The sequence below is a fragment of the Ceratotherium simum genome, chromosome 11 (genome assembly GCF_057802395.1).
Source record: "Ceratotherium simum simum isolate JZ-2026a chromosome 11, ASM5780239v1, whole genome shotgun sequence".
NCBI lineage: Eukaryota > Metazoa > Chordata > Mammalia > Perissodactyla > Rhinocerotidae > Ceratotherium > Ceratotherium simum.
This window is the reverse complement of record NC_141910.1, coordinates 30,315,770-30,331,277: the sequence shown is the minus strand read 5'-3', so window position 1 is coordinate 30,331,277 and position 15,508 is coordinate 30,315,770. Positions and strand designations below refer to the sequence as shown.

The following is a 15,508-nucleotide window of genomic DNA, read 5'->3' as shown; positions in this document are numbered from 1 at the left end:
TTATTCTTGGTTAGTCTGAGCATACATGCATGCTACAAAATGTGGTCAAACAAGTTAACTTTTGTCTCTTAAGGAAAGAACTCTCTCTGAAATTCAACCCATTGTTACTCATCATGGAATAATGATCACTGCTATTCCCTCATGGTTTTTAAATGATTGAACAGGAAAGTCATAGTATTGCAAACTGATGTTCAGAAATGTTAGGATTTTCAATGTTTTTATTTTCCAAACATTATTTTAAAAGAACATTAAAAGCATCAGAAGTACAAATCTGGCCTAATGGTTAACATCAGAACAATTATAAAATGTTTGAAATACATCACATACTTTGCATCACAGTAAAGCATTAAGAGAACTAATTATTATACCCTGCTAATTAGTCATAGTCAACTGAATTCTCATTACTTTTAGTTCTCATTTTAGCCCTTATGAAGAGAGAAGTTACATATGTCTATCTATAGCTATATCTTCATATAGCTATAGACAGCCATATAAAACTTATGAAGAGACAAGTTTTATCTATCTATATCTACATATAGATATAGACATGGAAGAGGGCTAAGAATCTAGCCCACCATGTATTTCATGCAAGTTAAATCAATAATTTCTTGATGAGCATAAAGAGACTGAACACCACATATGCACATGCTTAGTTTTCTTTATGCTATAATTTTTACCTCCCAAAGATGGGTCAAGTTGTCTCAAACTCAAAAGTCACACAGAAAACCTGTCATTTTTAATTTTACAAGTAGAAATTACTTTAAAAAAATTCTTTTATTGAATCACATTTGAAATGCCTGGCCAAAAAAGAGATAGATACCTTAAAAAGTGTGAAATATCTTCCTGATTAATGTTATTAATTATAAAGCTATTTGGCTTATGGGAATAAATATCAGGTTCTCAATTTAGACAAAAGTCTAATTCATAATTTGCCACAATTCCTCAAATGATCTTTGGAGAGGATACTAGATTTCTTAATTATTTGTTAAAAAGAGGTAATATACTAACCTATCTCATGAGAGTATTAATAAATGAAAACAGTGTTGTATTAAAAATATAAAAGCACAATTGAAATAGTCATAGTGACTTCCAAAAATAGCATTCAATTACAAAAAAAATGTGAGAAAGTGAATATTTTCTCTTCTGTTATAAAATTTAATAGCAAAAATAAAGGAAGAAAGAAAGGGAGAGAATGAAGGGAAGAAAGTTCTAAAAGGTGGCTTTAATGACAAATTAAAACCCATATGTCATACTTAAATCTCAGAACTAGAAATGACTGGTTGATGTTGGAAGGTAAGAGTTGTTAGCTGAGGCTGAGCAGAGTTCTAGTGGAGTAATTGCTCTGTCTTCTCCACGCCTCTCATGACCTCTGTATTTGGAAACATCCCGGGAGAGGATGCTACAAATTGAATACTTATCAAAGGAACAAAGTGCCTTGCAATCTGCAATAACAGTTCTTGAACATAATTTATAAAGATAGGTTTTGTATCGTGATGCTCATCTTGTGTCTAGCAGTTAGAGTTCCAAAACTGTAGTGAATATAAATGCTGTTTAATGAAAATATTTTTACATAAAAATATGAGTTTACAGTTGTTATGCTAGGAATCACAGAGTATGTGATAAAATTAGTTTTAGGTATAGAAATACTTAATCTGTTTTTCCTTACTGCCCATTTCCAGTTTAAGATTAATGGGAAAGAAATAACAACTAGTTTGAAAACAGCTCATCTTGAGAATTTTTCTACCATAGTAATACATAAACAAAGACAAAAAAATTTATTCCTCAATAGTTATGTGGATACTCTTTGCCAGGTTGTTAACAAACCATTCTCACACAGAAGGGAAGCATAAATCAGAACACTCCTAATCGCATCCTTATGTCTTCCTAAGCAATAATAAAGATCGTCAATCGCATACTTATGTCTTCTTAAGCAATAATAAAGATCGTCTAACACACCACAGCAGTCTAGATTGCTTCCCACATAACAACACCCGGACTGAGATGACCACAGTTAGCACCTACTCTTCCAGGAACAGCATACCTCTACCTTAGATGCAGTCCTCCTCACTAGGATTCTTGGGTAAGATCATTCTGAAATAGAATAATTCATTTTTAGCAAGCAAAAACATCTCTCTGTTTATAAAAGAACTACATAGCTACTCAATTTACACAAAATAATAAATGTCTAATAAGAAATGGTAGGGCCGGCCCCATGGCTTAGCGGTTAAGTGTGCGCGCTCCGCTGCTGGCAGCCCAGGTTCGGATCCCGGGCGCGCATCAACGCACCGCTTCTCCGGCCATGCTGAGGCCGCGTCCCACATACAGCAACTAGAAGGATGTGCAGCTATGATATACAACTGGGGCTTTGGGGGGAAAATAAATAAATAAAATCTTAAAAAAAAAAAAGAAATGGTAATAATCATAATATTATATTCTTGGTTGACAGCCTTATAAAAGGAAAGGTACCTAATGCCTGTGTATTTTTGGTAAGGATAGTTATAGATAATATATTTCTGATTTTCTGCTTTAACAATGTATTATTTATTCAAATAAGCCTACTACCAAAAAAGCATATTGTTCCCCATTTCAACACTTCAAAGAATCAAAATTTATAATTGAATTAATACAAATAATACCTCAGGAAAGATCATATCTTAACATTCTTTAAAAAATCCAGCTCATATATACTTTGAAGACCCACAACACTGACTCAAATGATCATAATCAGTTCATTCTCTAACATAGTAGCATGATCATTCCTGGCATCTATTTAAAAATTTAGTACAAAAGATTGGAGCACAAGTCAGGGTAAAAATCTAAAGAATAAACTTTTACATCAAATCTTAAAATGTCAGAGCAAATCAACAGATGCTAATACTTCAGACAAAAGAAAATCATAAATGCCAACTGTTTCACTAAATCTTTGCTTTGATCTACCACTGGTCTCACAAAAGTGAAAAAAAATCAATTAGTATCAGAAACAAAAACAGTTTACACCATTTCTCCAGCCTCCCTCCATGACTCTAAACAGAGGGGACTGGAATGTGCTTGGCTGAAGTGCTGTCATATTCTTGCATTAAATCATTAGTGGTGTGATAATGCATGGCAACATATGAATTGGCAAATCCAAAAGAGTTTACTGGCTGCAAGTTACATGGGATGCTCTCTTCTTGGGATGGGCTGCTGTTGTAGATGCTGTAGTATGGTTCAATCCGAGTGTTGATAGGGGTAGAGCTGCTCTGACCATAGTGTTGATGTCCCGCAGAGATCTTGGGACTGACCACGCTTTCCTTTGAATGACTTGGGCCACACGCCTGGTCCACAAATTTCTTCTGGGGCTTTGGAGACAACATGTAAGCAGAGTTTGTTTCATGATGAGAGGATTTGTTTCTATTGACTTCGAGGTTCCCTTTTCCCATGGCTCGAAGTCGAGTCTTTTGTCTGCAGCAGAAAAAACCCAGGCCTATGTATTGGAGGCACCAGAGCACTTTCCTTCTCAGCCCTGCACTGTTCCGAGAATATATAAAAGGGTTTAATCCTGACTTGAAAAATATAAGGGTAAATCCGAACAGTTCAAACTGGTAAAGGATGAAGCTCCCACTGCTGGACAGAACCACCTGCACCAAGGAAATCCCCAGTGGAAGACAGCACACCAGGACTGACAGCACAATGATCACACAGGTGACCACCGCTCTGGAATCCTTAGCTGTGGAGAGGTTGACAGCTGATACCAGCTGGAGCCGGCTGGCTGCAGGGGTTGGCAGCTGGTTGGGACACTTGGTGTATCCATGGGTCTGAACGTGCTGAAGTTTGTTGTAATTCTGGTTCCTGTAGAGAGCTGGCATAGTCCCCTGGATGGGATCTCCACCTCCCTTCACAGAGGCTCCCATGAAAGGCTGTGGTCTGGAAGCATCAACTGTGACGACGGGGGGGCATTTTCTGACTCGAGCATTTTTCCGCAGGGTCTGAGCAATCATGATGTAAGAGACAGAGACCACGGCAACACAAAAGGTGAAGTCAACCACATAGAGAGATAGAATGGCCTTCCCCTCTCCTGCAATCAGACTGGACATGGGAAGGCAGAGGTGGGACTTGCTGGTTTTCAGGGTGGCCAAGGTGGCGAGGGTGAAGCTGGTGGCCCAGAGAAGCAGAGTGAGGAGCAAGGTACAGGGAAAGGAGGCCATGCGATTGGGCTGCTTCCCCAACACCATGCGCAGCCGGTGCAGTGCAATCACTGCCACCGTCTTGAGGGACATGATGATGAAGCCTGAACTGGTGAGATGGAAGGTGAAGCAGAAAGCATCCGGTATGCTACTGGCTAAGCTGAAGAATAACACAAAGATGAACATGGGGGCCGTCACTCCACAAATGAAGAGGTCACAGAAGGACAGGTTTAGGATCATGAAATCAAAGTTGGTTCTGAATTTCCTGAAGGCTGGATCAAAGAAGGACAAGAAGACAATGAAGTTGCCATAAGAGCCCAGGCAGAAGACAACCGTGAGTAGAAAAGTACAGGTTACCAGGGTGGCTGTGTGGATGAGATCCTGGAGGTCCTCCTGGAGAGCAGTGCTGTTTCCTCCCTGGGAGCGAGGCACATGTAGCAAGGTGGTGTTGGGAGCATCCTGAAGGTGGTCCGTGGAGTTCATCTTCAGAGAGAAATGACTCTTCCTTCTGTGGGAAGGGAGTCAGGGCCTCAACTCACAGATGAGCGATATGTGGCAAAAGAGGCCCAAGGCAGGAAAGCCTGCACACAGAAATGCACATCCAGAAACAGAAAGGAATTAATGTAGAAAGTGGAGTCATCTCATGATCTTCTACAAAAGCACTAGAATTTTTCAGCTCTGACCCAATGCATAGAAAGCATTTCTCCTCTCAAAGCTCAACACAGAAAAGACACAGACACCTCAAAATACATTCACCCAGCTAATTTTAGATTTTATGACAGTGGTTTTTAAACTAGTTTAAGTATCACCTGGAGAGAGGGTTAAAAAAAGCAGATTCCTGGGAAAACTGGACAGCCACATGCAAAAGAATGAAAGTGGACCATCTGCTATCGCCATTCACAAAAATTAACTCAAAATGGATAAAAGACCTGAAGGTGAGATCTGAAACTATAAAACACATAGAAGAAAATATAGGCAACACACTATTTGACATTGGTCATAAAGGAATCTTTTCGGATGGCACGCCTACCCAGACTAGAGAAACTAAAGAAAAAATAAACAAGTGGGACTTTATCAGATTAAAGAGCTTCTACAAGACAAACGAAACCAGAATCAAGATGAACAGACAGGGCCGGCCCCGTGGGCTTCGCGGTTGAGTACGTGCGCTCCACTGCTGGCGGCCCGGGTTCGGATTCTGGGCGCACACCGATGCACCGCTTCTCTGGCCATGCTGGGGCCGTGTCCCACATGCAGCAACTAGAAGGATGTGCAGCTATGACATACAACTGTCTACTGGGGCTTTGGGGGGAAAAAAGAAAAGATGAACAGATAACTCACCAGCTGGGAGAGAATATTTGCAAAACATACATCTGACAAGGGGTTGATCTCCATAATATATAAAGAACTCACACAACTGAACAACAAAAAAACAAACAACCTGATCAAAAAATGGGCAGAGGAAATGAACAGACACTTCTCCAAAGAAGAGATACAGATGCCCGGCCAATAGGCACATGAAAAGATGTTCAACATCATTAATCATCAGGGAAATGCAAATCAAAACAACACTAAGATATCACCTCATGCCCGTTAGAATGGCTATAATCACCAAGACAAAAAAGAACAAATATTGGAGAGGATGTGGAGAAACAGGAACCCTCATACACAGCTGGTGGGAATGCAAACTGGTGCAGCCTCTATGGAAAACAGTATGGAGATTCCTCAAAAAATTAAAAATAGAGATACCCTATGGTCCAGCCATCCCACTACTGGGAATCTATCCAACAAACCTGAAATCAACAATCCAAAGAGGGTTATGCACCTCTATGTTCATTGCAGCATTATTCACTATAGCCAAGAAGTGGAAGCAACCTAAGTGTCCCTTGACTGACGACTGGATCAAGAAAATGTGGTATATATATACAATGGAATACTACTCAGCCATAAAAAAAGACAAAATTGTCCCATTTGCAACAACATGGATGGGCCTGGAGGGTATTATGTTAAGTGAAGTAAGCCAGAAAGAGAAAGACAAACACTGTATGATCTCACTCATATGTGGAATATAAACCAACACATGGACAGAGAAAACTGTATTGTGGTTACCAGGGGCAAGGGGGGTAGGGGGTGGGCACAAGGGGTGAAGGGAGACATATATTTGGTGATGGACAAACAAAAATGTACAACCCAAAATTTCACAATGTTAAAAACTATTAAAACATCAATAAATAAAAAAAAAAAAGCAGATTCCTGAGCCTCACTCTTTGAGAATCGGATGGAAGGGTGTGCAGATGTTACTTTTAGAAACACTCTGGTGCCAGACACCAGAGACACAAGAATATAACCTCTCCACCAAAGAGATCACAATCTAGTTGAAGGAGATCAACTTACCTACGTAATTACTGCCTAATACGGTAAGTCAGATGATAGCAGGGTGCTCTGGAAGTAAGAGAAAGGGAACCTAGTCCAACCCAGGGTGGAGGCTGAGAGAGGCTGAAAGGAGTCTTCGTGAGGAGGAGCTAGCCAGGGGAAAGGTGAGGGGCAAGGAGGAGGGGATAGACAGGCTGGGAGAAGGGGAGTAGGTCTTTGCAGCAGAAGGACTTGAGGGGAGAAAGAGCATGTGCTTGAAATTTAAGCAAGAGAGTATCACTGAAGTATCCTGGGCTCCTTTACATAACTCCCACAAATCACTAACAAATCCTTTCTTTCCCTTGGAAGGATCCTTTATTTTCCATTATTTATAATTTCTTCTCCCTGCTGATTTCTTGGCCAACTCCATACCCTCCTTTGGAAAAAACTTTGTGTAGGACTACATTTGAGAGGGAAAAACGAAAGTAATAATTATATTTGAGATTTACAATGTGCAAAGCATCACTTTGTAAACTCCAAATTGCTATATAAATGTGAGTTATCATTACTTCAACAAGAATATCCTCATGATGAATCAGGAGGCATGTAGCTATTCATGCATTCACTCACTCAGTTTACATTTATCATGTGCATAGTCTATGCCAGCTTTATGCTAGGTCCCCTGGGTACAAAGATGAGGAAGACACAGCCTCTACTTTATTTTTTTTATTTTTATTTTTTTTAAGATTTTATTTATTTATTTTTTCCCCCCAAAGCCCCAGTAGATAGTTGTATGTCATAGCTGCACATCCTTCTAGTTGCTGTATGTGGGACTCGGCCTCAGGATGGCCGGAGAAGTGGTGCGTCGGTGCGCGCCCTGGATCCGAACCTGGGCCACCAGCAGCGGAGCGCGCGCACTTAACCGCCAAGCCATGGGGCCGGCCCCAACACAGCCTCTACTTTAAAAGAATAACTTCTTTTTCTTCTTGCTCTTTTATTTTCTTAACCTTTTTTTTTTTTCTATTTTGCAATGAGATTTAAAGTACACTCACACAAATCTCCTGTTGTTCCAAATCCCAAAGCCCTCTGTGGCCTGGTGCCCACCCTGCTCCCAAAGGTGTTTCTAGTGGGACAGCTGACGTTGTTCCTTGGAGACTGGTGTAATGCTCTTGACAACTGAAAAGTACTTGCTTTAACCCAGCATTTTATGAATAACCAATGACACTGGGGAGGTCCGGGGGTGATGTTCAGAGTATTTAACCCCCAGCTCAAGTTGGGTCCCAGAGGCCTCCAGCTGTGCCAGGGGTTAACCCTTTAGTTGCTGGATCATGGGGTGCAGAAGAAGGGGCCACGTCAGTGAGGGATTACTGGGGGTTGCCAGCAGCAGCTATGGGCCACCCAATATAAATGTCTCTCAGCATTCAATAACAGGTATGGCTGTGCCAGCGAGCATCAGACAAATTTCAGTCCTGGGGAAATCTATACAACTGGTGTCCTTCATGAAGGAAGAAGATAACCTCTTCTAATTCTCAATGGTCATATAGTGCAGATCATGACAATATGATGAATTTCTCTACTGGGAAGCTAGACCAACTTTTCTGTACTTTGCTTATAAAAGTTCTGTGAGAGAGAAAAATATGAATCCTGACCTTTGTTTCTTGATAATTAGAATTTAAAAAATAATAATAATGGATAGCTTATTGTTTTCACTAAAAGATTGTGTGCCTGTTTCTGAACCCTTTTTGATACCCATGTAGTGAAAAACACAACCTTTTACTGTTTGTTTTTTTAATTGTTAATTGGAGGATTGGAGTTAACTGATGAAAAGAGTAGAAGAGAAAAACTTTGAGGAGGCAGGAAGAGCAGAGAGGTGATACTATTGATAATAGCAAATCTCCCTGCCCCCATAGGCTTTCCTCTTTGGAAGTAGGGAAATGAACAGGGGTGAAGAGGGAAGCAGGAATTTGGTTTGGGGAAATTAGAAGGATGAAGAGTCTGGAACTAGGGTGCTAAGAGAAATGTCAAGTAAGTGGGTAATAATGAGGAAGTCGGATGATGGAACTCAAGAAGACCCCAGGCTAGGAGATGTTTGGAAAGCGAGTTGTCAAGGGGAAGATGGGATGATGAGGCACCAACATTAGTCAAGGAGAAGGGGCAGGAGGAAAAAAGATTTGGAGTGGTTGAGGGGCAACTTTCTCTCTCTGTACAGTTATTTTTTTCAATAAATTTAAATTTTTTCAATAGATTAAAAAAAAAGGAGAATTCTAGGTCAGGAATATAATTATCAGGAATATAATTACCACTATGCTAAACAGAACAGCAAAGAGTTCAAGGGAGGGATCTCCAGGTCAGAAGATAGTTACTGGAGCTATAATTTATTGGGTGGTTATTATATGCCAGGCCCCTATACTAGAAGCTTTACATAAGTTACCAAACTTTATTTCATTCTCAATATAATCCTATTAAGTAGGTATTGCAATTCCTTCCCAACTCAAAGTTCCCGGAACCCTAAATTTGAATACACACATACACACACACACACACACACTTCTGTGTACCCTTTTGGCAAGGTTGATAATTATGGTTCTGGCATAAAGTAACTATAAATCACTCCTATTGGAATAATTAGGAAAAAAAAGGAAGGAATCAGAGGCTGAGGAGAAAAGTGAGGAAAAGCAGGAGACAGAAGTAAAGGTTTTGGCAGAGAAACTTTAGGAGCTATAAACTAAATAGAGGGAAAGTAAACCCAGGTCTCAGGACTCACTTCTGGGACTTTAAGAAAAAGGAGGCTGAGATCACAATTTGGAACAAAGTTATGACAGCCAAACTACAAAACCCAGTGATTTGGGGGAGGGCGGCCGTAAATGAATATCTACTTGCTACTCCTAAATATTAAATAAAGGTTACCAACGTTCTTTCAATGCAAGCACACAAGCTACTCTTTATCTCTGGGACCATAAATACATCCTGGAAGAAGATGTGATTAAAGTCATAAAATCAGAATAATTTTAAGTTGGAACACCAGCCTTGAGCAGGCAGGCATATTAGCCACAATAAGACGGAATGAACTCCTATTATATGCATCTTGTTACAACTGAGAAGGAGGGATCTTAAAGTAACTAGCAAGCAAGGCATAGAAAATGAAAAATGATTGTATAGTGGCAATGATTTGTCATTAAGATGTGTGAAAAGCCTTTGATAATCTAGTGTGCTATCTTAATATTTTAGTACACAAAATCTGAGCTTTTACAAGTCAACTCATGACCTGGATTCTTCCAACTCATTTTTTTTCCCTCACAAAGCCTTAAATTCCTCGAGGGCAGACATTTTCAGAGTGTAACCCTCACAGAGAGCAAGGTTCTATATTATTATTCTCCCTATTGTATTTGTATTGATCAGGAAAACCTCAGGGAAGTTAGATGACTTGCCCAAGGTCACTAAGATTCAAGCCAGATTTATCTGATTTCAGAGCCCAGGCTCTTTCTCCCCAATTGAACTACCTCTGGAAGCCCAGAGCACCTGATGGGGTGGAGGAGGGTCAGTAGATGAGGGAGATGCGGAGGCCGTGGAGCTCCTAGTCTGGAGATGGGGATGGAGACTGCGGGGAGGAGGTCGACCTCGGCCAGGGGCTGGCGATGGGTAAGAGCTCCCCGGGGTGGTGCAGGTTATGGTAAGGAGGGCCTAGGCCGGGCCAGGGAAGCTAGTAAAAGCAGCAGCAGAGGGTTGGTGGAGTGAGGAGGACTCGGCCAGGGCACGGGCGGCGGGGGAGGGGTCCACGGCCCGGCGGAGCCCGGGAGCGGGCCAGGCAGGGGCGAGATAGCTTCCCCGCAGGCCGCGCCGGGAGCGCAGGTGCGCGACGGCCGGGCCTGGACCAGCGCAGCCGCGCTCCTCGCCATCACGCCGGCTTCCCGGGGCCCGGCCCTCCCCGTCCCCGCGGGGCTGTCCTCCTTGGGGGCCCGCGGCCTCTCACCTGCCAGGTGGGCGCAGCGCCGCCCCTCCTCCTCCATCTCGCAGCCCGGACCGTAGCTCCGGCCGCCGCCCGGGAGGATGCAGGGCTAGAGGCATCATCGCCATCGCCGCCGCCTCCGCGCATCCCGGGAGTCGCGGCAGACGGGGGCGCGGAGCGCAGTCACAGGGACGCGGAGGGCGCCGCCCCCTCGCCGGACACTCGGGCCTCGGCGCCCCGCCTGCCTCCCCGCACCCCCAGCGCCTCGGGGGCCCCTCGTGCTCTGCGGCGCGGCCCCGTGCCCGCGCCGCGCGGGTTCTCAGGCTCGCGGTTGTGCTGTTTCGGGAGCCGGGTTCCCTGAGGTTGAGGGTAAGAAGGGGCAAGCGGCCTGGGTGGAAAGGTGGGGTCACCGATGGCACACAGCGACCCGCGGGGGCCTAGGCCTTAGAGGGAGGGGACCGTGGAGTGGGGCGGGTCCGTGGGCCCCCATGGGCTTCTCGCCCGGCCCGCTGCCCACCTCCCCCCATTCCCGGCGCTTTCCAGCCAGCCTGCCTAGCTGCTCTCCAGGCTGCAGCTAATACTTTTTCTCCTAGATTACACTGGCGTCATCGTCCAGTTTGGTACTTGGAGACACAGAATTTGTAAATCAAGTCATTCTAACAGTTTTTAAATCAAACGAACTTTAACTTAATGTAAAATAAAAGAACCACACATTTTTTTTTTCTCTCAGCTCTCTGAAAGTATTAATGGATTTACTGAGGGAACTCAGCAAGAGGAATAACTACTAGGAAACGAATGCAAAATAAACTACCCATGCAAATAAAATAACCAAGCCAGGAAATCATGGACATTATCTAATACTGTGTTGAATGTAAAAAATCTTGAAATGCAATGGTGCTATGTATGCAACTAGGTTAATTTTAGTAAGCAAGAACACCAAACAACTACCATCCTCTCATTCTTCTAAAGTCCACATGTCCAAAATAATGAACTCATAAAATGATTTTAGTTTCAGAGCCATCAAGTAACATTCCTAAGTGTCCCAACCTGAGTAATTAGGATCTTACTACTTTTCTAACCTTCTCAGGGGTACTATTTAGAAATAATTAAAGAATGCTGTTTGAATGCCCTTTCCTTCACCCCGGTACCAGAAAACCAGAAAATTAATGCCATTCAAGTGAAATACTTAGAATAGTGCTATTGAAATCCCTATGTTAGCTAATAGTTTATCTTTTTAAAGAAAACAGTTTGGTACCAACAAGTACCAAAGACTTTGATTTATGCATATAACTTATCTTTCCCAGTTCCTAGTGCTTTCATCAAGAGAAAAACAAGAGGATTGGATAATTTATGAGGTAGACATTCAGTCCAGAAGTTGACTATGCTATCAGAATTTGTTTAGAAATAACTTCAAAATTTTCCAGTTCCCATGTAATGCTCCACTCCCCAACCACTTGCAATACAGCAGTTCTAATCTATGTTGTCAGTAATAGTGACGTTGGCCCCAGACATAATCAACTTAGAAAAAGACTCCTTAGTTTTTAGAGTTAGCATTTAAAGTGGAAACTAACGGAAGATACATTCCTCTCCATATGAATTAGCTACCGCATAAACGACTGCAGCTTATTTCCAGGCATTTGGCCATGTGACAGATAACAATAGGTTTGGGCTGGAATGCAGCCACTGGAGTTACACCTAGGGGAGAAATTATCCCATACTGAAGAAAAACCCAAAACAAAACAAAAAACCCAATTCACAAGTTGTAAAGGATTCTAGAGATCTAGAAGAGGAAATCAGGAACCACCCAAGTTCCTGAACTAGTTAGTACCATCAGCAAGACTAAAGCTATAGTAATCACGTCTAAAAAAACCACCAGCAAAATATGCCAAATTGGAAAGAACATTGGCTTAGTAGTCAAAAAATGGAAAATTTGCAAATAAACAAGCAGGGCTAACCATAAATGTTAAAATATGAATGGGCTATCAATTTGCAGGGAAACCAGCATTCTAACATACACTATCATTGGCAATGCAAATTGATGTGTGTGCACTTTGAGGAAAACAACGTATTAGAGCCATTAAAATGTTTACATTCTTGACCTAAAAATCTCACTACTTGGAATTTATCCTAAGGAAATACTTGAAAGGTCTAATCATGAAAGTATGAAAATGTTCACTGCAGTGTAATTTGTAGTGGAGACAACTGAAAACAACCTTGATGTTCAACAATGGGGGAATACTCAAAAACAATTACATGAGCAAGACAAATGTTCTTTGTCCATAAAAATAACTATGAAGACTATGTAGAAAAAGTTAATTTTTTCAGGAAAACAAAATTCCTCACTGGTCCTTTCTGTCCACACTACTAATTATCAAAATTGGCCTGCAACCTAAAAGGCTTGGCAGTGCCAAGTATTCTGAATATTTGAAAACAGCTTTCTCATCTTTTTTTTTTTGCACCAAAACTTTTGGTCAAACACATTAAGAAGATAGGTGGGTATTTTCCTCCTAAATTTTGAAACAATTTGCCAAGTGTTTGTTTTTTAAAGGATCTGTTCAGAAACTAAACATTATTTATGAGCTCTCACAACCTCAAAGAATATATAGGCTTTCTCTTCCCCTCACTTTTTACCACTTACCCCTCTCCCACCTAGAAACTTACCTTGACTCTCTCTTCCACGCCCTGAAATCAGCAGTGACTTCTGAACATCAGTCTGCTCCCCCCCACCCCAAAATTTTTATTGTCTCCCTTAACACTATTCCTGCTCTGTCCTTCTCCATTCTCTTTAATGCAACATACATTTAAGAACCATCTTAGACAACAGTAGCCATTCAACCCCTTTTCTCTCCCTCCTCACTTTCATTCTTGAGGCCACTGGTAGAAAATTTAAGGAATTAAATAGTTCATGGTAGTAAGCAACTTCTAAATCTGGTATCCGAATCCCATGGGGCACATGTTAGAAACACAGATTAAGGTACCCCGTTTTTAAGTCGAGAGTGCGCCTTACCTTAGGAGTCTTCTCTAGTGGTTCTCAATCTTGGCTGCACAACTGAAGCACTGTGGAGCTTTTCAACAATGCTGATGCCTGAGCCCCAACCAGAGAAATTCTGATTGAGGAACACAGTGGGTGCCCAGTATGTTACTTTTTTAAAGTTCCCACTTGAGGAACTTGCTAAGGCAGAGTTCTATACAGCTTAGTTAAAAAAGCTGAAGTGGTCAATAAGCTATAAAGCCTTGCTACTCCAAGTGTGGTCTCAGGACCAGGGATCGATATCATGAACTGGGAGCATGAATTAAAAATCATATCTTACAGAGGAAGACCGGCACTCACGGCGAATCTTCCTCATCAAAATAAAATAAATAGTCACACGTGGCTATTAGCTACTGCACTGGACAGGTCTGATCTAGACAATTCACTTTGGTCAGAGGGTATGAATTTATGGGGCCAGATCCATGGATGCAAAAGGAATTCAGTGCCTATAGAACTGTCTTTTCCTCATAATGAAGACAAAAGCCAGGTGTTAAAAACAATTCATTTATTGGGTTTTAAACTAGTTACACAATTCAAATAATGAGTTTGGCACTACTCTATACAGAGATTACGCCTGTGTATGCTGACACTTAAGTACTGTACCAGGACCTCTGCTGTGCTTAGGTCTGCACTGAGTCATTCAGCAAGTAGATACTAAAAAATATACTGTAGTGTTCCTTTAAGGAAGACTGTACAGGGTGTGCTGCAAGATGACATTCACCAACTTGTGAATTACTTTAACCTAGAAGATACCTTGCATTCTATAAACTTGTCATAGGCAAACATGTGGTGTTCGCATTTAGAGATGCTCACACAAAAGTTACATAAAAATTCAGACAGTCTAACGATAAATGAACTCGAACTCAAACCCCACACCTCAGCTTCTGTAACATGAAAAGATAAAAGAAAATAATTTAAAAACAAAAAATGGCATTCAATTGGTACAAAAGCCAAAAATCACTATAATAAAGAGCTACGTGTGAATCTTTACAAGTTAATTACACAATGGTGTGTAAAAGGTTGCATCTGTACAAAGTCTTGCCAATGCTATCTCTATAGTTTATACAGTCTTTTACATCTATATAACATTTATTAAACAAGTCAATTAAATATCAAGACTTATTAGTCTCTCAACGATTCTGCAGGCAAAAAAAGAGAAGAAAACAAAAAGAAAAAAAAATTACAGATTTTTCACAAACACAGCAGTCTTTCATTAGGTGAAGTGTGACAGTTTTTAAAGAGGGTCAAACAGTATTTGTAAAGAATTCAGGTAAAAATCAACCAGTCAGGGTTTTTATTGTTGTTGCTGTTTATTTTAAAATCACACATTGTAAAACACACACAACAATCAATCAAAAATTTATTCACCAAATCCCTAGTTTTTCAGCAACTGCTCTTCTATTCAGCACCAAAAACTCCAGTCTGTGGGAAGCACAGGGACACAGATTCACTTCTGTGTCTTGGTCGAGCAATCCATCAGGTCCTTGGTTAGGTTCAAGACTTGCCCTCTTTTCCTTCCCTCTTCATGGCTCTCCAGACCCAAGGCTCTCAAGGCTTCAGATATATGGCCCACAGCCCTACTATCATCGAAACCCAACAGCCATTTGGAAAGAATTCAAAATAATTTGAGATGAATGAAATGACAGGACCTGTATCACAGATGGGTATTCTCCATTCCAAGTAAACTGTTTCTTAACGAGTTCCCAGACTCTGTCCAGTCTTGGATGCCATGATCATATTGGGTTAATTATTTCTAGTCTGAGCCATTGTGGCTTTGTCAGATGCCTCAAAGAAAAAGTGATCAATATTCTGGAAACACTCTGGACAAGTTAGGAAATCGAACGGCAGCTGAGAACCTGTGGAACGCAGACTAATGAGACCAAACACAGAAACCACCAAAATGATGAGAGCTCAACAGAGGCAGAGTTTGAAAACCTGCAGAGAGCCACCACAGATGGTACCTGAGGATCTGGAATTTTTGATGAAAAGAGCTTGAAGTGAGGACTACTCATCTGTATC

General features: G+C 41.5%; 2 protein-coding genes across 5 annotated transcripts in view; both read right to left on the bottom strand.

Moving 5' to 3' along the window:
* Positions 1-206: 206 nt before the first annotated feature.
* GPR75 (G protein-coupled receptor 75) lies at positions 207-10,673 on the bottom strand. Of its 4 annotated transcripts, none has more exons than XM_087436772.1 (3): positions 10,483-10,673; positions 4,711-4,744; positions 207-4,544 (listed from the first exon to the last, which is right to left on the bottom strand). In XM_087436772.1, exons 1-3 carry the CDS (start codon positions 10,584-10,586, stop codon positions 3,024-3,026), a joined length of 1,659 nt encoding a protein of 552 aa, XP_087292898.1. In that variant the 5' UTR covers positions 10,587-10,673; the 3' UTR covers positions 207-3,023. The 4 variants fall into 4 exon arrangements, with proteins under 4 accessions (XP_087292898.1, XP_087292897.1, XP_087292896.1 ...); XM_087436771.1 differs by lacking the exon at positions 4,711-4,744 and having other exon boundaries at positions 207-4,435; positions 4,521-4,671; XM_087436770.1 differs by lacking the exon at positions 4,711-4,744 and having other exon boundaries at positions 207-4,671; positions 10,483-10,672.
* A 3,306-nt stretch (positions 10,674-13,979) lies between these two features.
* The window catches only part of PSME4 (proteasome activator subunit 4), an 88,309-nt gene continuing 86,780 nt past the window's right edge, over positions 13,980-15,508 (bottom strand). The window contains exon 47 of the mRNA XM_087436768.1: positions 13,980-15,501. The gene's annotated coding sequence lies outside the window, so the exon portion shown is untranslated. The remainder of the gene's footprint in view (positions 15,502-15,508) is intronic.